Source organism: Lepidochelys kempii, chromosome 1 (assembly GCF_965140285.1).
Source record: "Lepidochelys kempii isolate rLepKem1 chromosome 1, rLepKem1.hap1, whole genome shotgun sequence".
NCBI lineage: Eukaryota > Metazoa > Chordata > Testudines > Cheloniidae > Lepidochelys > Lepidochelys kempii.
Window position 1 is genome coordinate 158,438,438 of NC_136380.1, and position 23,536 is coordinate 158,461,973.

At 41.6% G+C, this 23,536-nt stretch overlaps 1 protein-coding gene across 3 annotated transcripts in view; it reads left to right on the plus strand.

The window, feature by feature from the left end:
- The window catches only part of WDR4 (WDR4 tRNA N7-guanosine methyltransferase non-catalytic subunit), a 32,038-nt gene that overhangs the window by 2,698 nt on the left and 5,804 nt on the right, over positions 1–23,536 (plus strand). For all 3 annotated transcript variants that reach the window (XM_073359662.2, XM_073359652.2, XM_078854451.1), the window contains exons 2-9: positions 1,487–1,546; positions 4,162–4,308; positions 9,828–9,984; positions 10,615–10,727; positions 15,007–15,067; positions 17,060–17,158; positions 21,659–21,723; positions 23,039–23,222. In XM_073359662.2, coding sequence (XP_073215763.1) covers positions 1,500–1,546; positions 4,162–4,308; positions 9,828–9,984; positions 10,615–10,727; positions 15,007–15,067; positions 17,060–17,158; positions 21,659–21,723; positions 23,039–23,222 — 873 coding nt within the window. In that variant the 5' untranslated portion in view covers positions 1,487–1,499. The remainder of the gene's footprint in view (positions 1–1,486; positions 1,547–4,161; positions 4,309–9,827; positions 9,985–10,614; positions 10,728–15,006; positions 15,068–17,059; positions 17,159–21,658; positions 21,724–23,038; positions 23,223–23,536) is intronic.

Sequence of the window (23,536 nt, forward strand, 5' to 3'; positions counted from 1 at the left end):
AGTTTTAGATCACACTGCATCTTAAATGTTTTTCTGCTGTTACTATGAGAGAGAGACTCCTACAACAGGGGAAATGGTGAAACTGATTATACACATGCTTCTCAGAGTAGCAGCCCTGTTAGTCTGTATTCGCAAAAAGAAAAGGAGTACTTGTGGCATCTTAGAGATTAACAAATTGTTAGACGTAATACCTAAAATTTGAGAAATTAGGGGGAAAATACTGCTTTTTCAGTTTAAGACACCAATCCGGCAAATACTTGAGCTCAGACTTAATTGGATAGACATGAATAGTACCCACTGAAGTCAGTGAAACTGATACATGTATCAGAGTATCAGCTGTGTTAGTCTGTATCAGCAAAAAGAAAAGAAGTACTTGTGGCACCTTAGAGACGAACACATTTCTTTGTTGTCATGCTCAAGGTACATCCCTAATCCTGCAAATACATACACTGCATGTATCACGAAAGCTTATGCTCAAAGAAATGTGTTCGTCTCTAAGGTGCCACAAGTACTACTTTTACTTTTGCGGATACAGACTAACATGGCTGCTACTCTGATACATGTATATAATTAGTTTCACTGACTTCAGTGGGTACTATTCATGTCTATCCAATTAAGTCTGAGCTCAAGTATTTGCCGGATTGGTATCTAAAACTGAAAAAGCAGTATTTTCCCTCTAATTTCTCAAATTTTAGGTATTACTTCTAACTATGAAAGGTTAAAAATTCCTACTTACCTCTTTTTTAAAGTTGAAGGCATTTCTTTTAAAAGGCCCAAAATAAAATCTTGATAGGATTTAAACATGTTCTGAATAAGTATTATCCATGCAACATTGTTACAATAACTACACCACTGGATTACCCAGCAACACTAGAGCCAGCATGCTTAGTTTGTTTGTGTGCTTATTGCACCATCCTTCAGTAGAAGGATCTTCTCCCAAGGGCTACGCAGATAGCATAGCAAGATAAGGTAAACAAGCATGCACATGCTGGACAATGCAAGGCCTTGATTTCTCAATCTCCAGTCACAGGAGTATATGGATATTTGTTACACAAATTATTCATGTACAAAGAATAACATTTTAATCTTACCAGTCTTTATGATTCCTGGCAGCTTGTACAGAATGAGGTTATGCTTGTCACATTGATTTCTGGAATCACAGTAAATGCCAAAACAGAGATTCAAGAGCAGATGGCAAATACAATTGAGAGACTAGTAGAAGTGTAAAATTCAGTTTTTCACAGGAAAAAAAATCGCAGTTGCTTTCGTATCGACTAATGGCTTCTGGTTGGTTTGCATGTGGGATATGAGATGCCAGACTTCAACAACTGATGAGTAATCTGGGGATGCCTTTGAGGTGCCAGGGGATGTTGGCAGCGGAGGCAAGGAGACATAATAAAGTAAAATACTATGGTGCATTACAAATGAATTGGCACCCTTCATGGGAAAACAGTGATTCTTTTTTTGTTAACCCTTTTATTTCCAGTGTTGATCTCTTCATGTATGACTGCATCACTGCAGGCAAGAAGTCTCAAGAAGACAGAGGGTGAGAGATTTTGTATAAACTCTTTACTACCTTTTCAGGGGGTGGATCACTTCCTCTGATGATGTGGTGTCAAGTAGAATAAAGTGAATAAATTAGGAATGCCTAGTGATGTGAGATGACTGGCTTAATTTCTAGTTGTGTGTCATCTGTTTTGTTAACTTATGTATTTTGAGTCTTACTCTTGCTTAGAGTGGGTATGATGGTGAAAGATTGTTTAGAAGGAACATGGGCAACTTAATCAGTGCTTCTATGTGATTTTATCTAAACCGGGGATCAGCAGCGTTTGGCATGCGTCCCGTCAGGGAAATCTGCTGGCGGGCTGGGATGGTTTGATTACCTGTAGCATCTGCAGGTTTGGCCGATCGCAGCTCCCACTGGCCGCAGTTTGCCGTTCCGGGCCAATGGGGGCTGCAGGAAGTGGTGTGGGCCAAGGGATGTGCGTGCCAAAGGTTGCTGACCCCTGATTTAAACTTACAAGAATTGAAAAGAAATTAGGGTGGGTGAGAAATCTATCTTTTGGTTGTACTTGGAGCATTGGACAGTACTTTACCTATAGTCAGTTCTGATGTTTCCCCTGCTTAGATTTTGATCCAACATCAAGGTCTGCCAGCACAGACCTCAGCACACATGTAAGCAGATATTGATGCAGGACTGGACCCACAGTCTGTTTCCTCTTGTTGGTTTCAGTCTTTTCCACCGAAACAGGAGAGAGAAACTTTCAAAATAGGAAAACCTGATTATAAAGCTACAAAAACGTAGGTAGCTATTTAAGTGCAGGTACAGTACTTCAAAGTCCTATTTTAATATTAGATTTCTGGTTGACTATACCCCTCTAGATATTGTTTTAATTATTTTCTTTTGAATACGTGGAATTTAGATCTAACTTTCTAGATTTAGTTTAGGTATTAGGGCAGTCAAGCAATTAAAAAAAATTAATCGTGATTAATCATGTGATTAATCGCGCTGTTAAACAATAATAGAATACCATTTATTTAAGTATTTTTGGATGTTTTCTACATTTTCAAATATATTGATTTTAATTACAACACAGAATACAGAATGTACAGTGCTCACTTTATATTTTTATTAAAAATATTTGCACTGTAAAGAAAACAAAAGAAACAGTATTTTCCAGTTCCCCCATTACAAGTACTGTAGTGCACTCTCTTTATCATGAAAGTGCAACTTACAAATGTAGATTTTTGTTGTTGTTGTTATATAACTGCACTGAAAAACAAGAGTGCAAAACTTTAGAGCCTACAAGTTTACTCAGTCCTACTTCTTGTTCAGCTAATAGCTAAGACAAACACGTTTGTCTACATTTTGGGGGATATAATGCTGCCTGCTTCTTATTTACAGCGTCACCTGAAAGTGAGAACAGGCGTTCGCATGGCACTGTCATAGCCGGCATCCCACAATATTTCCATGCCAGATATGCTAAAGATTTGTATGTCCTGTTATGCTTCAACCACCATTCCAGAGGACATGCGTCCATGCTGATGACAGGTTCTGCTCAATAACTATTCAAAACAGTGTGAACCAATGCATGTTCATTTTCATCATCTGAATCAGATGCCAATGGTAGAAGACTGATTTTCTTTTTTGGTGGTTCGGGTTCTGTAGTTTCTGCATCGGAGTATTGCTCTTTTAAGACTTCTGAAAGCATTCTCCACATCTTGTCCCTCTCAAATTTTGGAAGGCACTTCAGATTCTTAAACCCTGGGTCCAGTGCTGTAGCTATTTTTAGAAATCTCACATTGGTACCTTCTTTGTGTTTTGTTTCATCTGCAGTGAAAGTGTTCTTAAATCGAACAACATGTGCTGGGTCATCATCCGAGACCGCTATAATATGAAACATGGCAGAAAGTGGGTAAAACAGAGCAGGAGGTATATACAATTCACCCCAAGGAGTTCAGTAACAAATTTAATTAACTCATTATTTTTTTAATGAGCATCATCAGCATGGAAGCTGGAATGGTGGCTGAAGCATGAAGGGGCATATGAATCATTTTGTAGCCAGCATTGCAAGGTATTTACGTGCCAGATATGCTAAAGTGCTATGCGAATGCTTGTTCTCACTTGCAGGTGACACTGTAAATAAGAAGCAGGCAGTATTATCTCCCGTAAATGTAAACAAACTCGTTTGTCTTAGCAGTTGGCTGAACAAGAAGTAGGACTGAGTGGACTTGAAAGCTCTAAAGTTTTACCTTGTTTTGTTTTTCAGTGCAGTTATGCAACAGAAAAAAAAATCTACATTTGTAAGTTGCACTTTCGTGATAAAGAGATTGCACTACAGTACTTGTATTAGGTGAATTGAAAAATATTATTTCTTTTGGTTTTTTACAGTGCAAATACTTGTATTCAAAAAGAAATATAAAGTGAGCACTGTATATTTTGAATTCTGTGTTGGAATTGAAGCCAATATATTTGAAAATGTAGAAAAACATTCAAAATATTGAATACATTTCAATTTGGATTCTGTTGTTTAACTGCGATTAAAACTGTGATTAGTCGCAATTAACGCTGTTGGCATTTTGATGACAAGTTTCTCTTTTAAGTAAATGTTTAAAGCTGTCTGTTCATGAATAAACTATTTTCTGCTTTCTGTATTTTAGACAGGATGGACAGCCAGGAGTTAAAGCAAGTGATGATATTCTTGCTTTTGCCTTCTCCTCATCAGGAGGCTATTTTGCTTTGACTGATGACAACAAACGTCTGGTTCTTTTTCGTACTAAGCCTTGCTGGGAATGCTTGAGTGTCAGGTAAGGAAGCAGGATATTGAGTGTCTGTGTATTATAAATTGGAATGACTGCTGATATTTACAGTGTTAAAATGGCAGGATTTGGAGCACAGCTGTTTGTTACTACTGGCTTCTCCTTCTTTCCTCTAACTTGCTTGAGTGAATTTAATGCTGGTGGAACTGAGGGGCCAATGTTAAGAGGTTAAGCTGGAAATGGTGTCTGTACTCTATAAGCTTCCCTCTAAAAGTTTTCAGTTTTCCTCCATTTTCATCCTTTTTTTTTTCTGCAAAAGCCCATTAAAATGTGTACACCTCACTAGCTTTGGGAAGGCAAGCTTTTGGCCAAGGATATAAGAAAAAAAATCTCTTCACTTGTTACAAAAAGTATCTTTTGGATATTTAAAAACTGAGCCCCTCTCTGCTCTGTGTGAACACTAAACCTTAAAGAACCACACACTCATTAACCTGAGCACTACTCCAGCTACCGACGTAATCCAAGATAGGTTTGCGGGAAAGAGGATGTTAGGGAGCTTCTGGAGGCTGTTCTAAAAATCTGTCCTTATGTACAAGTTATGCATTGCATGCCTTCTCTTCTCTAACCCCCTCCTTTTGAAAGAAGTACAATCTCTTGCTGTCCACTAGAGGGCCTCCTGTAATAAATCTTTCTCTGCTGATTGTGATAGTTTTCAATATGAAGACACAGTAGGACTTTTCAAAAGCAAAGTCTTGGCAAATGAAGTTTCCACTTACATTGATCTCTGAAGAATACTAGATTCTTATCCCATCTACAGAGCAGAATGGAACTGTATTATTGGATTCCCCCTTCAGTTCTACCTGTGGTGATGATGGACCTTTAGTGTTTTGCCCAGTGTCATATAGGAAGTCTGTAGCAGATCTAAAATAGAAAGGAACTCCCATTATAGTGCTTTAACCTCAAGCTCATCCTTCTTTTCTTGTGATTAGGGTTATATGCACCCTAATAAATTAAAGTAACATCAGCTTGCAACAAAAAACAACCTTATAAAGCATTGAAGTAGTTTCAAGTATTACATCTGCCCTCGAGTCCCCTGCTATTGAGTCGACCTTGAGTCCACCCCGAAACCTTCTGACAACCACATTTTCCCATTTTAAAAATGTTTGTTCTCTCTTGCTGCGTTGGAGACCTACACAAAGAAAAGGAGAAATGGAATAATTGCATGGTGCAGTCATGTACACAGGTAAATAAACAATGCTCTAATCTCTTTTGGTCAGTCTTATAAAAAGTAAATGTACACATTAAAAATTGAGAAGTGATAAGTTGATGAGCTCCTGCATCACTTTCTGATCAGTACTTTTTCACTGTGGAAAACCATGGTCACAGATATCTAATTAGCATCTCAGGGTATGTCTACACTGCGATTTAAAAAACCCGCAGCTGGCCTGTGCCAGCCGACTTAGGCTCATGGGGCTCGAGCTAAGGGGCTGTTTATATTTTGGTATAAACATTTGGGCTCCAGCTGCAGCCTGAGCTGTGGGACCCTCACACCTCGCAGGGTCCTAGACTCGGGGCGCCAGCCTGAGCCCGAACCTCTACACTGCAATTACACAGCCCCTTAGCCTAAGCTCTCTGAGCCCGAGTCAGCTGGCATGGGCCAGCCATGGATTTTTAATTGTAGTGTAAATATACCTTCAGAATGTGTGACTTTGTTGCTGGCACATAATTCTGCAGTTTTAGATCACGTTTTACTGCACGAAATTTGACAGGACTGTGTGCCCCTGCTCTGCAACTGGAGCTGGCTGAAACCAGAACCCTGCAGCTCCAGCCCTATGACTTCCACTGGGGGCTGCAGCCGGGGCTGTGCGCCCCAGCTCCGTGGCATCCTAGGCTTGGCGAGGACTGCAACTGGGGCCGCATGCCTCAGCCCCACAGCGCCCCTCATCTGGTGGGGGCTGCAGCAGGGGACCACACACCCCTCACCTAGTGGGAACTGCAGAATGGGGCCACACACCCCTCGCCTGGTGGGGGTTGCAGCCAGGGCTTGGCGGGGGCTGCACATCCCTGTCCTGCAACTGCAGGGGAGCAGGGGCTGTGTGTGGCCATGGCAAGCAGCATCCTCCCCTTCCCCCCACCCCCACTCCATTCCTCCCCCTACCTAGCCCTGCCCCCTGGTTATTTTTAGTAAAGTAATGGACAGGTCATGGGCTCCGTGAATTTTTGTTTATTGACTATGACCTGTTTGTGACTTTTACTAAAAATAACCATGATAAAATCTTAACCTTAATCATAATCACAAACTATTGATCCTGTATTGGCTTAAGTGGCTATCAGCTGTTGCAAGGGAAACTCTGAACTTAAATCCTGGTGACTAAGTGTACTACAAGTGCATAGCTGAGCCCTTGTCTTATTTCTTGCAAATCTCCATAAGAACCTCATAAGGTGCAAAAGGATGAGGGAGTCTGCTATGGGTAAGGTTCATCTGAGTCTGCTCCCTTCTGTGCACCTTAAGAGCTGCAAAGCTGGGGATGATGCAAATTTATCTAGCTATGATGTTCCTAAGACTCACATCAGAGGGGCTTCGTCTTGCAGTAAGATGCATGAGACAGGGTGTTCTGGTGGTGGCTAGCCAAATAGCACCAGTACCTGGAATTTACACGTTATTGACAAGATACTGAAAATCAGAAGAGCTTCCAAGTCTCCCTCCCCATAGTTTTTATGCACGTTTTGTTCGTGTGTTTTTTATTTTATATTAGGCAAGTCTATCCAATTTTATTTGGAAAATAAGAACGGCCATACTGGATCAGACCAATGGTCCATCTAACCCAGTAACCTGTCTTCCAACAGTAGCCAATGCTAGTTGCTTCAAAAGGAATGAACAGAACAGGGCAATCCTCAAGTGATCCATCCCCTGTTGTCCAGTCCCAGCTTCTGGAAGTCAGAGGTTTAGGGATACCTAGAGCATTGAGGTTGCCTCCCTGACCATCTTGGCTAACAAGTTCCACAGGTTGATTGTGTGAAGAAGTACTTCCTTTTTGTTTGTTTTTTAAACCTGCTACCTGTTAATTTCATTGGTTCCTCTATTATGTGAAGGGATAAATAAATGAAGCTTCCTTATTCACTTTCTTCATATCATTCATGGTTTGGTAGACATCCATCATATCCCTCCTTGGTCGTCTTTTCTCCAGGTTGAATAGTCCCAGCCCTTTTAATCTCTCCGCATATGGAACAGCTTCCATACCCTTAATCATTTTTGTTGCTCTTCTCTGTATCTTTTTCCATTTATAATATATCTCTTTTTGAGATGGGGTGACTAGAACTGCAGGCAATATTCAAGCTGTGAGCATACCATGGATTTATATAGTGGCACTTTGAAAGTTACTCTCTTGTTATCTATTCCTTTCCTTTTGGTTCCTAAGATTCTGCCTTTTTTGACTGCCGCTGCACAGTGAGCAGATGTTTTTGGAGAACTACCCCAATGACTCTACAATCTCTTTCTTGAGTGGTAACAGCTAATTTAGACCCCATCATTTTGTATGTATAGTTAGGATTATGTTTTCCAATATGCATTACTTTGCATTTATCAATATTGAATTTCATTTACCATTTTGTTGCTCAGTCACCCAGTTTTGTGAGATGCCTTTGGAGAACATTAAGCCTGCATAGTTAAACAAGGAAGTCAGGAAATGCCAAAATTAGGTTTACACATACAACGTTCAGTATGCCCCTTCATACACGTGCGTTACAATAGTCATACATGGTCATTCCAATTCACTAAATGCCCCAATAACAATTATGTGGGTGAAACCAAAGTATCGCTATTCTCTCAAATGAAATCTCAAAGAAAAATAATAAAAGATGAACACACCATTTCACCTGTAGGCGAACACATCACAAAACGATCATTCTGTATTTGACCTCTCCGTTCTCATCCTCAAAGGAAACCTGCACAACACTTTCAAAAGACAAGCCTGAGAGCTTAATAACTTTAGTAGACACTAACAATTATGGTCTTAGTAAAGACATTGGATTTATGGTTTATTACAACAAACTGTAACCCACTAATCCTCCTTTTTTTTTGGTCCTATGACTGCAGAGGTGTTAACAGGCCACTTCAGCTTGATGTTCTCTTACAATATGTGTTAACTACTTACTGTAAACAATCTGTTCCACTATTCTATTTAGCTGTGACACCGAGACCTTTTCCAGACATGAAGAAGATAGCTCAAAAGCTTGTCTCTTTCACCAACAGAAGTTGGTCCAAAAAATATGACCTCATCCACCTTATGTCTCTGATCATACTGAATGTGGTTGCAATATCTGTCACAGTATCTGTGGGGACTATATCATATTAAATTAATGAATGTTCTGTGTATCACTAGGCAAAGAATTGTATTCAACTCCACATGGGAGGGTTTCCACAGCTCTTTCTGGAACTAAAAACAGCAAGTGGGCGGGTGGGGGGGAGGCATAGTAGTATAGAAAGGAGTGTTAACTGCCGTCCCTTGGACGGTAAACAGCTGCAGAGAAGTGTCTCCCTCTGGGGTGGTTTGCATATATTGCTTCAAACAGATATCAGAGTCCCAAGGGGAAAAGTGTTTTTTATATAAAAGGCTGAGTTTAAACAGACTCAGAGGACTTCTTTTTGATTCAAATGACCTTTGGTCCAAAGGGTGACCCAACCTGCTGGAGTGTTAGACTGGAACCTACTGGGGTCTCCATAGGGCTGATGGGTGATCTCAGGTAAGTTTTTAGTATGTATGTAGGTGTTTTGTAGTATGCATGTAGTAGTAGTGTGGTCACTGCTGGCTTATGCTGGTCGTAGCCTTTGGAGAGAAAGCAAAGCACAGGGGCTGACCTGAGAGCTTGTCTGTAGTGAAGTTGCTACTATGCCAATAGGAGAGCTCCTCCCGTTAACGTAGTTAATCCACCGCCACGAGAGGCAGTAATTGTGTCAGTGGGAGAAGCCATCTACACAGGGGGTTAAGTTGGTAGAACTACGGCACTCAAAGGTGTGGATTTTTCACACCTCTGCTTGACGTAATTCTACCAATATAGGTCTGTAGTGTAGACCTGGCCTCACTGAGACCTGCTTGCTGGGTAGAATTGCAGTGAACAGCAACCTAAAGCTCTGATCTGGAAAAAGGAGGGACATGGGTTTCTGCTCAGAGAGGTAAAGACTAGAGGCCTGAGACTTGGGGGGACATTTCTGGAACGGACCAGTGGTTAAAGATGCTGTTATCTTGAAACTGTGATGTTGGTGGTAGTGTGTGAGATCTATGGCAGTGTGAACTGGTGAGTGCCAACTGCAGTGAAAGCAAATGCTGTAGGAAAGGAATAGTGAAAAGAGAGAAGAAAATGAGTTGTGAACAGCTGAAGAATGCTCAGATGCTGATCTTGTGTGCACAGCAGGGATGGACTTTTTCTGATCAGAAGAAATCTGAGTTGGTGGCCATGCTGCATTCTTATGACTCAAGAGGAAGAGGTACCTGCCCCAAACAGGGACCGAAAGGCCATGTCAAAATTTCTGAATATCTCTAATCATGACCATTTTTTTTTTCTTTCAGATCTGTTGTTAGAAGATGCACGTCTCTGATTATTACATCTGCAGAGGATAAGATTCTGGTTGCAGACAAGTCTGGTGATGTTTATTCTTATTCAATAACAGAACCACAAAAAGCAGGAAAGGTTGAGCTTGGGCACTTGTCCCTGCTCTTGGATGTGGTATGTATGTTTATTAACTGGGTTTTCTCGCAACCTGTTTCTTTTCCCTTAAAGACGTTTTAGCATTATGTTATTCATATGCCAAGTTCATGACTTTCAAAAAAACCTCATTTCTTTGTGTAAGCTAGACTGAAAAACAGCACCTTTTTCCCCTCTGAGTTCTTATCAGAACACAAACGCAAGAGGCAGGGAGAACAGTTTGCAGAGAGAATGCAGTGAGTAGATCTTCCGTTAGTGTAATTTTTAAGAGCTCTTGTTTTTATTATGGAATCATAGAACTTAGATGCAATTCACTTAGGAGGTTTTCCAGTCTAGCCTGTCAATGTGGCACTGCAATATTTTAGTGCTTAGTCCATTTTTAAATGCAACAAGGCTTCCTTTGTGTGCCTTCTGGAGGTTATTGGCTTTGATAAACTCAACAATATTCCTGCCTTCGGCTACTGCTTCTTTACTACTTATCAAAAAGGCTTGGGGCTTGCATTCTAAATGTAAATTGTGGCTTTCTGCTTGCACGATACGTTCAAAATCATGAAACTAGTGTATTTGGATTTATTGCTTAATCATTAGTTATAAAGCAGCACATCCAGAGACATCCTGAGCTGTCTGTGCTGTGTGCTTATTTTATGCCAGGCGCTGAGTCCTGATGACCAGTATATCCTAACTGCGGACAGAGATGAGAAGATTCGAGTCAGTTTGACTAGAGCGCCACATAACATCGTATCTTTCTGTCTGGGGCACAGAGAGTAAGTTTGTGGAGCTGTCCACTGTATTTAAGGGCTGGCTAGAGGAGAGGGGTTTCTGTTTGGAGCAATAGCTAGATTCTGGATTAAAGAAACTCCCCACGCTGTAGTGTTTTAGTCCAGGGTACAGTTATAACTTAGTTTGTGGCAAGGACCATCTTTTTGTTGTGTGTTTGTGCAGCACCTAGCACGATGGGGTCCTGGTCCATGACTAGGGCTCCTAAGGAGCTACAGCAATAAGTATAATAACTGAATCAATATACAAGACAGAACATGGGGGGAGCTCACTGTAGGGAGAAGAGGATATAAACAGGGTTTAAAGCAAGAGAGGGGGAAGCACAAAGCACAAGAGATTACAAGAGGGGAAGCACAAAGTAAAAGAGATTACAGGGAGCACATCTCCCTCTCCCGTGTTTAAAAGCAAAGGGAGAGTGCTCATTCCTTTCCCTGATCTCCTCATTGAGTGTTGAGGTTAGGGACATAGGTACCTGAAGAGGAGAGAGCAGCAGAAAAAAGTGGTGCTTGGATGGAGAGATTTTAGGGCTCCAATCCTTGCTATCTATTGGTGTCACAACAGTAGCATTAGATAGGGGACTTCCAATTAGGGCACTTTCTCTTCCCTTATCACCTTCTTTAGCTTACAGGAAGATTTGTGCTCCCTGCCCCAGCATCCCCTCTCCAGTCAGGAGGGAAGATAAATATCTGAATAGATTTTTATGGAAAACCTTCTGATATGCAGGAAATTGCAGTGGTATTTCAAAGCTTTCTGCAGAACATACTGCCTTCCCATTTAGATTTGTTTTGACATTAACATATGTTCTCCATCATGGTCAATAGAGGTTCTCCATTATTCTGGCCTTCGTAGGCATAGTACAGTGAGCACCAGAGAAACGCCCCTGCATAGCATTGCACTATGTCGTGTGCAACACACAAACTTCTGCTTGTCTGGCTCTGGTGCTACTTACACACATGTTTTCAGATGTTTTTCTTCACTTGTTCCCATTCACATGCAATGAGGTATCAACGCACATCATCAGGAACAGGAGTTAAAGGAGAGTTAGGAGAGCGGTGCTCTATTGGATATGCTGCAGTCACCTTAGCCCAGTCTAATTTAACTACAGTGGAGTCGCATCCTACGCGGATTTAACTTATGCGAATTCAACTATACGTGCTCGGCAAAAAAAAAAAAGAGAGAGAGAAAGACAAATAACAATTTAAGTAGTGCAGGCTGAGCGGGGCCGGCAGCAGGTATCCCAGCCTGGCAGCGGGGTGAGCGGCTCAGCCCACTTGCCAGTCTGGGGTTCCGTCCGCTGGCTCCTGCCACTGGGGTCCCAGCCGCTGGCCCCGCTTAGCCCGTTGCTGGCTGAGTGAATGGAACCCCAGGCCGGCAGCGGGCTCAGTGCGGCTGGCAGCCGGGACCCCAGGCCGGCAGCGAGCTGAGAGGCTCAGCCCGCTGCCAGTCTGGGGTTCATAGATAGATTCATAAATATTAAGGTCAGAAGGGACCATTATGATCATCCAGTCTGACCTCCTGCACAATGCAGGCCACAGAATCTCACCCATCCACTCCTGCAATAAACCTCTCACCTATGTCTGAGCTATTGAAGTCATCAAATCATGGTTTAAAGACTTCAAGGAGCAGAGAATCCTGTTGGAAGTGACCCGTGCCCCATGCTACAGAGGAAGGCAAAAAACCTCCAGGGCCTCTTCCAATCTTCCCTGGAGGAAAATTCCTTCCTGACCCCAAATACGGCAATCAGTTGAACCCTGAGCATATGGGCAAGATTCACTAGCCAGATACCCAGGGAAGAATTCTCTGTAGTAACTCAGATCCCACCCCATCTAACATCCCATCACAGGCCATTGGGCCTATTTACCATGAATATTTAAAGATCAATTAATTGCCAAAATCATGTTATCACCATCATACCATCTCCTCCATAAACTTATCGAGTTTAATCTTAAAGCCAGATAGGTCTTTTGCCCCCACTGCTTCCCTTGGAAGGCTATTCCAAAACTTCACTCCTCTGATGGTTAGAAACTTTCGTCTAATTTCAAGTCTAAACTTCCCGATGACCAGTTTATATCCATTTGTTCTTGTGTCCACATTGGTACTGAACTTAAATAATTCCATCCCCTGGCTCCTGGCAGCCGGGATCCTGGCCGCCGGCCCCGCTCAGCCCGCTGCCGGCTGGGGTTCTGTTCACCCGGGCTGGCAGGAGGCTGAGCGGGGCTGGCGGCCGGGACCCTGACTGGCAAGGGGCCGGTGGCCGGGACCTCAGACCAGCAGCAGGCTGAGCGGGGCTGGCGGCTGGGACCCCAGACTGGCAGCGGGCTGCGTGGCTCAGCCCGCTGTCAGTCTGGGGTTCTGTCCGCTGGCTCCTGGCAGCTGGGATCCTGGCCACCGGCCCCTCTCAGCCCACTGCCAGTCTGGGGTTCTGTCTGCCGGCTCCTGCCACTGGGGTCCCAGCCACCGGCCCTGCTCAGCCCGCTGCTGGCTGAGTGAACGGAACCCCAGGCCAGCAGTGGGCTCAGCGCAGCTGGTGGCCGGTCTGGGGTTCCGTCTGCTGGCTCCTGGCAGCTGCGATCCTGGCTGCTGGCCCTGCTCAGCCCACTGCCGGCCTGGGGTTCTGCTCACCCAGGCCGGCAGGGGGCTGAGCGGGGCCAGAGGCCGGGACCCGCAGCATGCCATTAAAAATCGGCTCATGTGCCACCTTTGGTACACATGCTGTAGGTTGCCAACCCCTATTCTAGTGTATACTGTACTTTATGGGTGATTTAAGGGATTTTCAAGGGATATTTTGACTATACGCAATTTTCGTCTTATATGCTGACCTTAGAACCTAACGCCCGCGTAAGATGTGACTCCACTGTACTGAAAAGTTTTAATAAAGTGCTAACAATACAGTTAAATAAGATATTTAAATATCTTATTAATACTAATGTTAATTAATATCACATTTGACTGTCGGGAATTTATCCGCATAGATTTTAGACATTTCTTTGGAAGCTGCATAATTTTTAAATTAATGTCAAAGATCTTAAATAGCCTTTGAACTCAAGGCTTTTGTTGTGTATTTACATTGTTGTGTTTGATCTCTGCTTATTGTATTAACAGTTGTATCTTTAATGAACATAAGAGTTTTGATCAAAAAAGACATTGCCTGTAAGTGTGGGCTAGTGTGCCTGGACAAACAACTCCATTAACAATTCCACAATAGAAAGGCACTTAATACAATTGGCGCGCACACTTCTAAAAATTCGTTATTTAAATATGATAATGAATCAGATGGGGATTCAGTGCTTTTCTCACTTGAGTTCTCCTGTTTTTGAATGGTGTGTATTTTTATTTAAATTTATTTTTGTAATTGAAATTGCAGCATTATGCCTCCATGCACCTGCAGTTACTGCTTTGTAACTAGCAAAATTCACTTGATATTTTAATTGACTTTAAATTGTTTATTTTCAGAAGCGAGAATTCCCTCTTTAAAAACAAAAAACAAAAGCAAAACTCACACTATGTTTTAACCTGTGCAGTGCATTGACGGCAGCGTTTTACGTTAGTGCATATGACCCCTGGGTTAGTGAGGAACTCTGGAAGCTCTTTGTGGATTCATAAGGACCCTAAGGGGTATCCTGGTGGAAGTTGCAGTATTATAAGCTCCTTAATGTTACTGGGATTCCTAACTGGATGCAGCTAATCCTAGAAAGGACAGTGGGGAAATAGTTAAATGGATTGGTTGCCCTAAAATTGAGTAGATGGTGCCTTGGATGGTCCCCAGCTGCTATGAGGGAACCCTCATGCGCTGATGCTCTGACTTCACTAATTAAAAACAAAATCTATATTGATGTATGTGGGTTTTTTTTAATTTTGTTTATAATTGATCCATGAGCATGATATAAATCTATTTGTAAATCTAATTCTGTGTGCATATTCTGATCTAAATGACTAAAAACATATTCACACAAGCAGCACTGTCTTCCCCAGTTAAAAGGGGATCAATAGAATTCCTAGAATTCAATAAAGTAAGCACTTCTTGTATTATGTGGAATATTTTTCCAGGAATATTAGTGATATGATGAATATACTATCTCTGTCTGCCAGTTAGTCTGAGGGGGAAAAGCTACCTTTTTTTCCTGTAACTTACGTCTTTCTATTGCCTTCTTAAAATATACATAATGGATGACAGTGTAACCTTAAAATATGCTTACTATTATATAGGTACTCTGTTTACACTGACACGACACATAAATGTTGAACTCTTAACTTTTTTCCCTTTAGGTTTGTAAGCAGAATATTTGTAATACCAAACTATCCAGATCTTATGCTGTCAGCTTCTGGGGTATGTATTCTGGTCCTTTGAAAAAAATGAGTCTTATGAGTCAGACTTCAGTTGTCTGCTTGTTTTGCAAGGATTTGGTTTCTGTAGAGGTGGAAGACTTGCATTCAGTTCCACTCCCACCAAGATTCTACTCTGGGTTTGATCTTTCTATTGTTAGTAAGATAGCGGTGATATGATCTCCGTTTACAGTAATGCCAATTGCTTATTAGGGAAAACATACTTAGTTCTTAGTCCCCAGACAAGAACTGAAATTGACATTTCTAATGATGGAAGCACTTTCACCATAACAGTTTTTTAATTAAAAGCGGAACTCCACTAACTCATAGAAATGTCAGGAATGCTCTGCAAGTTACTGAATGCTGTGAACAGTGTAGTGACCTAAAATGTATTGAAATACTCATCTCGGTGTAGTACTGAGGTTTGGGATGGAGGAAATATTGGCCTATCTGAATTTGGTTGTAATTATGGTTAGCTGTCTCCATATTAGCTGGCCCTATATCCTACTCTGAGTAGGAATCGCATTCAAAGATGAGCACTGAGCGTTCTGAAGTGCTAAATGACAGTATCTAGAAGGTCCAATGGAACATGTTAAGCCTACTTTTAGTTTAAATTTAATCTTAATGTATAGTCACATGCATTTTAAATATTGTTAATTTTCAATATTACTACCCTTTTTCTTGTTGCCATTGGTCTCCACTTTTAGTGTGACTCACCTTTGTTTCCTATCCACTTCTTTCTTTTTTTCTTTCTTTCTTTCACTTCTGAGGTTTTATTCTTCATAGAGATTTAAAAAAAAAGCTGTACTGTACTTTTGTGTTCAGCTTCTGTGCACTCAAGGTTTCTCTGTTCCAAGGCTTCTTTCTGTGAGGTTGTAGCATCATCTTAATCTGTGCATTCTTCTTGCTTTTCACATCATTTCTAGTTCTTTGGGATGGTGAAATCACACAGTCCTCACCAATTCTTCAGGATTAACTCTTGCTTGAGAGTACTGACAAATTAATTATCAAGGGTCTATTCAACAATTTAGGTAGATTAAACATTGGGTGGACCAGCCAGCCATGATAGTTAATGTCCCTCTAACAATTAATAAGCATTAAAATCCCGGATATTTTTAGATGAACTAACGTGTTTGAAGTCTTAATCAAACTTCTCTTCCTTGCAAGACTTTCTGAATTGTAAGTCATGTGGTTGTAGAAAGAGCAAGAGTTGTTTTTATCAGTAGCACCACATGACAACTCCAGACCCAGAAAGAATGAACAATTGGAGGTGATTCCAGTCCTCTGAGAGGGGAAACTATATTCTCTATTAATGTGTATGCAGCTCAAACCTCACTAATGGAATTGCACAAGGGGGGAGAATACACTCTAGAACTGAAGTCTGTAATGTTGTGGTAACTGTGATATCTTTTTATTTGATTTCTTCCTATTGCATGCCCACAGGTTCTGTATTTTGTTCCCACGCAGATCTCTCTGAGCAATTTCCGTGTTAGCCCCTGGCTTTATTTCATTCATAGGGAGGCAACTTCAGTGATATTTCCCAGAACAGAGTTTAATCTCAAAGATAACTAAGTTCATTGAGGGCTTTCTTCGTCACTACATTTATAATCCAAAGGATTCGGGTACTGTACGAGGGTGGGTGAGGGAAAGAGCAACCTAAGAGGAGTGTCATTAAGATGGTGAGTGCGTAGCACACTTACTGTTGTGCTATTTACGAGATGCTCAAAATCCACCCATCCAGCAACCCAATTTCCACTACAAAGAAAAATAACTTTTTTGTATGATTGAATAACTTAGAATTGAGCTGAATTATGTTTTCATTAAAATGCCTTCATCTGCAATTTGAGAACATTTAACTAGTTTCTTTGAGGGTTTAGAATCTCATGCATGAAGTATCTCGAGGAGAAGTATGATTTAGCTAGCTTCTGAAGACCATGACTGGCTTCTCTGTGCCAGTGATTTGTGTTAATCAACCCGTCCATTTGAATTTATTCAGGATTGTACTCTGAGACTTTGGGAATACAAAAGTGGGAAAGAAGTGCACTGCTGTCATCTAAACAGTTTGAATAAGACGGAGGCAACCAACAATGACAAGGTATGGGTATGTGATGAGTTGTGTGTGCTCCTGCTTTCATTGTGCTCCTGAATCCCATGGCTTAAAAACATGTTCTGTTACTGTTTAGTATTATAACCAGCTCTTCTTTATGGTGGTGGGTGGGAGATCCTGTTTAAGTTGTAGAAACCACAGTTCATAAAGAGTGGGATTTAGGAACATAAATCTCACTAGAACTAAACAGAATTTGTGCTCCTAAGTCATTAAAGGGCTTGTCCACACAGCAATTTAGTGTGCAGCAAGCCGGGTTGTAAATCTGCTGCACTCTAGTTTGCTGTGCACTAGCTGTCTGTGTGGATCCTGCTACTGTACACTAAAAGTTCTGTAGTGTGCTTTGACCTGCAAACATGGTAGGTCAAAGCACACTATGAAACTTTCAATGGATGGTAGTAGGGTCCTTGCAGCCAGTTAGTGCACTGCAAGCAAGAACATCTGTTTTCTGGGCACTAAATTGCCATGTGGACAAGCTCTTAGGCACTTCTGAAAATGCCACCCTCTGCTTTCTGCAGTTATCCCAAAACTTGTGTTTGAAATTAAGACAAAGCTTTCAATTTGTCTGTGGTATACAAAACTTGCCCTTAAACCTAAAATTGTTAAGCAGATAGTGAAACTGAAAGTCTAACATGAAGCGACTTTGAAACTAGTAAAATTATAGCTTTAACCTCCCTGGAAGTTACATTTGAGCAGAAAGTTTCAAAATGTTTGTAACAAATTACCAGGAGAGGAATTACCTTACTGAATTGAAACGCTGAAGTGTATTTTAATTTGTACTGAAAACTCTTGGATCTGGTGGTATCCGTTCTTGCCTCCACATATGATTTGTTCCATACTAGCAGCTGGAACAACAGAGTATTGTCCTTGCCATCTGCAGTGAATCTGAGCCAGCTACCACTTAGCCTGTTCAGTCATCCATGTGTTGCGTATCTGTGGGAAGCCATCTTTTGCTTGGTAGGTTATTCTTTTTGTTGTTTTTTTATGTGACTGTGTAGCTCAAGGGTCGGCAACCTTTCAGAAGCGGTGTGCCTAGTCTTCATTTATTTACTCTAATTTAAAGGTTTTGCGTGTTGGTAATACATGTTAACGTCTTTAGATGGTCTTTCTATAAGTCTACAATATATAACTAAACTATTGTTGTATGTAAAGTAAATAAGGATTTTTAAATGTTTAAGAATTAAATTAAAATGCAGAGTCCCCCGGACCGGTGGGCAGGACCCGGGCAGTGTGAGTGCCACTGAAAAATCAGCTCACATGCTGTAGGCTGCCTACCTCTGGTCTAGCTATTCTGTCTTTCATTGAAACAACAAGGCTTGATCTTCTTCCATATGAGTCAGATAGGTGACACTTTTTCCCTGTGTTAGTCAGTTAGTGTCCCAGTCTAGTGTTAGACATGGGTTTCTAGATAGTGACTGTCGGATAAAACTTGAGGGTTTTGCCACTTGTGGCCGATTACTCCTAAGGCACTCTTACCCCAGTGTCCAGGCTAGAATCCAGAATTCCATTCTGCATTGTTAATAGTCCCCTATAGTTTCAGTTGGAGAAGGTATTCTTCACCCTCTCCCTACAGCTGAGTGCTCGGCTCTCTTTAAAGGGTTTGCCATTTTCTAAGTGGTCTGTGTATGACCTCATCCTACAGGCCTGCATGTACAGTCCCATCTACTTAACTGGGAGCTGAGCAGGTGGAAGGACTGTAGGATGAGGCCAAAACCTGTCAAGAGCTTTGGGATCTTTATTTGAAAAGTGCTCTCTAAATGTTGTGAAAAGGTTATTTAGCAAGTTCTTCTGTGTCAGAGGAATAGCGTGCAAGTCCTTCTCAAATCCATAGGTAAGCCCCTTCAAGCTGGTCCTCTGTATCATAGAATCTAGTGCTCTGAACCTAGAATTTGCTTTTAATTGCATCCAGAGTCTCATTGCAGACAAACCTTAGAAAGCTCTTTTCCTCCCTCCACAGAAAGGAACTAGCAGTTTGATGTTTTTAAACTGTCATGAAATATTAATGAAAGGAACCCTTGGAGACAGTTTTTGGACTAATGCATCCTCCCGCAGACTGGTATAATTATTTACTCAGTTTGAAGGAACAGTAACATTGTTTCAGAACTATATATACACAACCCTGACTTGTGTATATATACACAAGTCCCACAGTAGTGTGGGCATGGACTTCTAAGGTTATCTAGTCCAAGTGTTCACCTGATCTGATCCATTTGTCTAAAGGTCAAAACAGAAATTGTGCAACTCTACCCAAATACTTCTGTTGTGTTTCACAGGATCACTGCTTCTAACAGAATGTCAAAGGTTAATTTTAAGGTGATGGCTGGCTGAAGTAAAAGGAGCGACACCTGTTTACCATGAATTGTTTCATTAGAATTATCTTTTTACTAAGTATAGTGGTCCCATGGGCTTGCCTAACCAAAAAAGAAAATGTTGTTTGAGCGCTTGCATTTTATTCCACAATTAAATAAGTTACTAGATCTCATTTCACAGCCATTAAAAAAAACCTGTCAAACTGACAATTTAAGAGTTGAACTGTGCTGCTGGGCATTTAATACCAGTGTCCCTTCTGGATCTACATACAAAGCGTACCCTGCCTATTATGTCTGTTAGCATCACTTATGCCACAAATTGTCTGATAGGAGTTGGTGCTGCAGGAGATCTAGAATACAACTTTGTTTTTCTAGAGAGCCCACTGCTGCTGTTTGTCAACAAGGGAAGCTATCATTTCTACAAAATCACAATGTAAATAGTTCTGTTTACCCAACTGTGGAGCTATTCTTAGTAGCTGCAATACCTCTCTCATCAAACCCTTCACCCTCACCTTCTTCGATATCTTAAACCTTGAATTATTTAGTATCCATGTATTGTATAGAAAGACTGGATCCCATGTGTAAACATGGAATAATTGTTTCTGCAGAGCAGCAACAGACCAATCCCATCTGTTCTCAAGTGCTCTGAAATTTATTTCTCTGTTGATAGTGACCTTTAGAAAGTGTTCCCCTCATGACTAAACAGATGATTAGAGGAGGGAAGTACATGCTGCCTGGTTTTTATTTTCAGCTTAGAGATGATATTGCACAGTGCATTCTTTCTTTCTTTGTAATTAAGATATTTTATATCACTAGTGGGGTGTAGATATGGATGGAAGCCACTGTGTAACCTTCTTTCCTGCTGTTCGTGTCTCTATTTTTGTGGCTTATAAACCAAACCTACATGAATCTGGTTCTCTGGGCAAGAGGGGTTATCATCTTGCATTACACTCACTACCCAGGGTGTTGAAAAGCAATGCATCCCTTGCTTCCTCCCCAAATTACGTGTACAAACATTAGGCCCGGACACTGCCTGCACTCCAAACAGCCAGCTCAAGAAGTAGGAACCCTGTGATTGCTCCTGAATTGAGCTCAGAGCCATAGTTAATTAGGGACTCTATGCAATGACTGACCATTCACCCAGTGTTGTGCCAGAAGAGGTGCTCAAAAACCCCTTTTAAAGTGTTGCCGGCATAGTGAAGGAAGGATTGGAATAATTCCCCTGTTCTGCTGGAGCTGAGCTATTCCCTCCCCTCTGAATAGGGAAACTATTCCTTCCAGAGATGACATCTCCAGGGCTTTTAAAAATACATAAGAGCAAGTTTTTGGCGCCCCCCCCCCCCCTTTTTTTTTTTTTTTTTAAACACCTTGACTGCAAAAAGTACCCCAGGCAGAATTCTTGCAGTCTTTTTAAAAATGAAACAAAACAACAACAGGTTCTTCATTACTATCCACCCTCAAATCAAACTTAATGCTGTGGTACACAGGCAGTATATTCAGTAGTTTTCAGGCAGGAAGTACAATATTTCCAGCAAAGGAATTTAACAGCTTTGTCCAGTAAAGCTACCTCCCTCCTTGGTTATTAGTGCTTCTGCTGAAATGAGCCATTTCCCCCGTCCCACTCATCTTCCTTTTTACAGCACACATCCCACTGGAAGTCAGTTTATCAAAGGGTGAAATTTGAGACCACTTTACAAAAACATTGGCTACACATCACTGCATTCACTTTTTACACCAGACCTGGTGGCCATCATCTTCCTGTTATATGTAACCTATAAACCAGTAGGGTGGCGTTCTGGCTAAGGACACTTAAAATATGTGAATGTTTCCCCTCTAATTCACAGTCCTTAAAAGCTAAAATGATGCTGTCATCTCCTTTAGGCTGCACCTGCTTGTTTATTCGCTGGGAGTCTCTCAGTAGGCTCTGTGCTGACTTCATGTCTGGTTAAATTATTCAGATAGTTATGCTGACTATTTGTGGGGGTGGGGGGGACACGGAAGGCAAAAATGTGATATTTTGGGGGGAAAGGACTACTGTCAAGCTATTAACTTAAGCTTGACTAAATTGTGTTTTAAAATGGAGATCCCCATTAAATTCCATAGATTAAGTGCCTAAATTAAACCTAAATTTCCCCCCTAAGTGTTTAAGGTTATAATGACGTGTTTTTTTCCCTCCTGATAGAAATACGCCGTGTCGAGAATAGCCTATTGTTGTCAAGGAAATTACATTGCCATTTTATGCGACTGGTAAGAATAAAGGGGAACAGTTGCTAAAATTATAGCTATTTCAAGAAAGGGCAGGGGACAGTGAGACATCCATTGCTGGGAGTTTGACTCTCTCTAAATTTAAAGTGGCTGTCCTGTTGTGGACTCTTAAAGGATGGGTTTCATCATGGGCATGTCAGTGGATTTAGCATTGAGGATAATGAGAGCCCTTAGTATCAATTCAAACAGAGGTGGCTCGAAAGTTGCTTGGTTTAGTAAACTCTTGCAGTGTTTTATAAAGTCTTTGTATACTCTAGCTCCTCTTGAGTTCAGGACTCAGTGGAACAGCTCTCAAAGGCCAGGGTCTTTGGGTCTGAGCCCAGTCTTTACAGTGCTATAGGTCAGGAGTCAATGTAAGTCAGCAGAGATACCAGTGTAGAACAGCATTAAGAGCCACAGCTAAGGGGCTGTGCTGCCCATTGGGCCCAAGGATATGGGCTCAGCCATGCAGCAGAGTACTAGTGAGCAGTGAGGCCAGGGAGTTGCTGATGAACCCAGCTCCCAGGCTGTTGTGACCTGTTAAGCCTAGCAAAATGAGTTCCATCTTGACACACAGGCTTGGGTACGGTGAGAAGGAGAACAGCACCCTAACTTGCCTGTGCTGTGAAGCTGGGAGCTCCACCAGGGAGACACTTTCTCCCTTTGGTGAACCTCTTGTTTGCCAGCCAGGGAGCCTTGTTCCTATGAACTGAACTGAGACACCTGCTGCTGGGCTTAACAGGTCTCAGGAAGCTTTGTAGGTGGAGATCATGGATGCAGGGGGATAGATATTGGGCCTCCCCGTTGTACACCAGCCCCAGCGCAGAGCCCATTTTCTTGGCCCTCCTTAGTTGCATACTCTCCCCCCCGCCATCCCTGACTCCCCTTACCGTGGTTTATTTTTGCTGATGCTCTTTAATTACCCTTCAAGCTGTAAACTCTAATGTAAATTGCGCTGTGAAACGATGCATGTGATTACGAAACTACATTCTTTAGTAGCACATGGCTTATTATTTTTGCTAATCTTCCTTTTAAAATAGTCTAACCTTAGAAAAAACAGTTCAGAATGATTTTTCTTTAATGTAACGTGGAAAGAAATATTAAATTTTGCGGTATCTGCAATCTACTTTGGCCTCTGGGGTTGTAAATAAAGTAGTTGTAAGTGTTGGAGCCAGTTTCTTTTTTTAGAGTTGTACTTGAAATGCTACTGATTTTGCTCAGGTACTAATTTTGGAGTGAGTAGATGCGATTTACTGTGTAGAAGTGATTTGCCTAGGCGGGTGTGATAATGGTAATTCTATTTTATTTCTGTTTAAAGTATTCCCACAGTTTACATCTTCCAATTTGATGCTGCTACCCAGCAGTTAAATTACAGACACCAAATCTCTTTGAAGCATAAAGGCTGGGACATTGCATTTGAGGAAACAGGTGGGCTCTGGATACTCCAGGAGAACAAAGCAGCATCACTTCTACTCTACAGGCCTGTGGATGGACATTGGCAGGTTAGATGTACTCTGATACAATTGCCAATATCTTGTGTCTGCTCCAGTCCCCTCAGCAAAAGGCAGAATAACTGAATGAAAATTAAATGGCACAATTGCTTTAATGCATTATAGTTCTGAGCTGAGGTCAGATCTGGGTCTGATCAGAGATAAGCTCATCCTACTTCCTTCATTTGTGCAAAACACAGAATTTAGCATGACTGGCAGTCTCTGCTCAGGAGATACCCAGGTCTGACCTAGAAGAGTGAGGATTGAGGTACCTGCACAATGGTTGGCAGCCTTAAACCTGGTTTAAACTAGCATCTCTGCTCTTA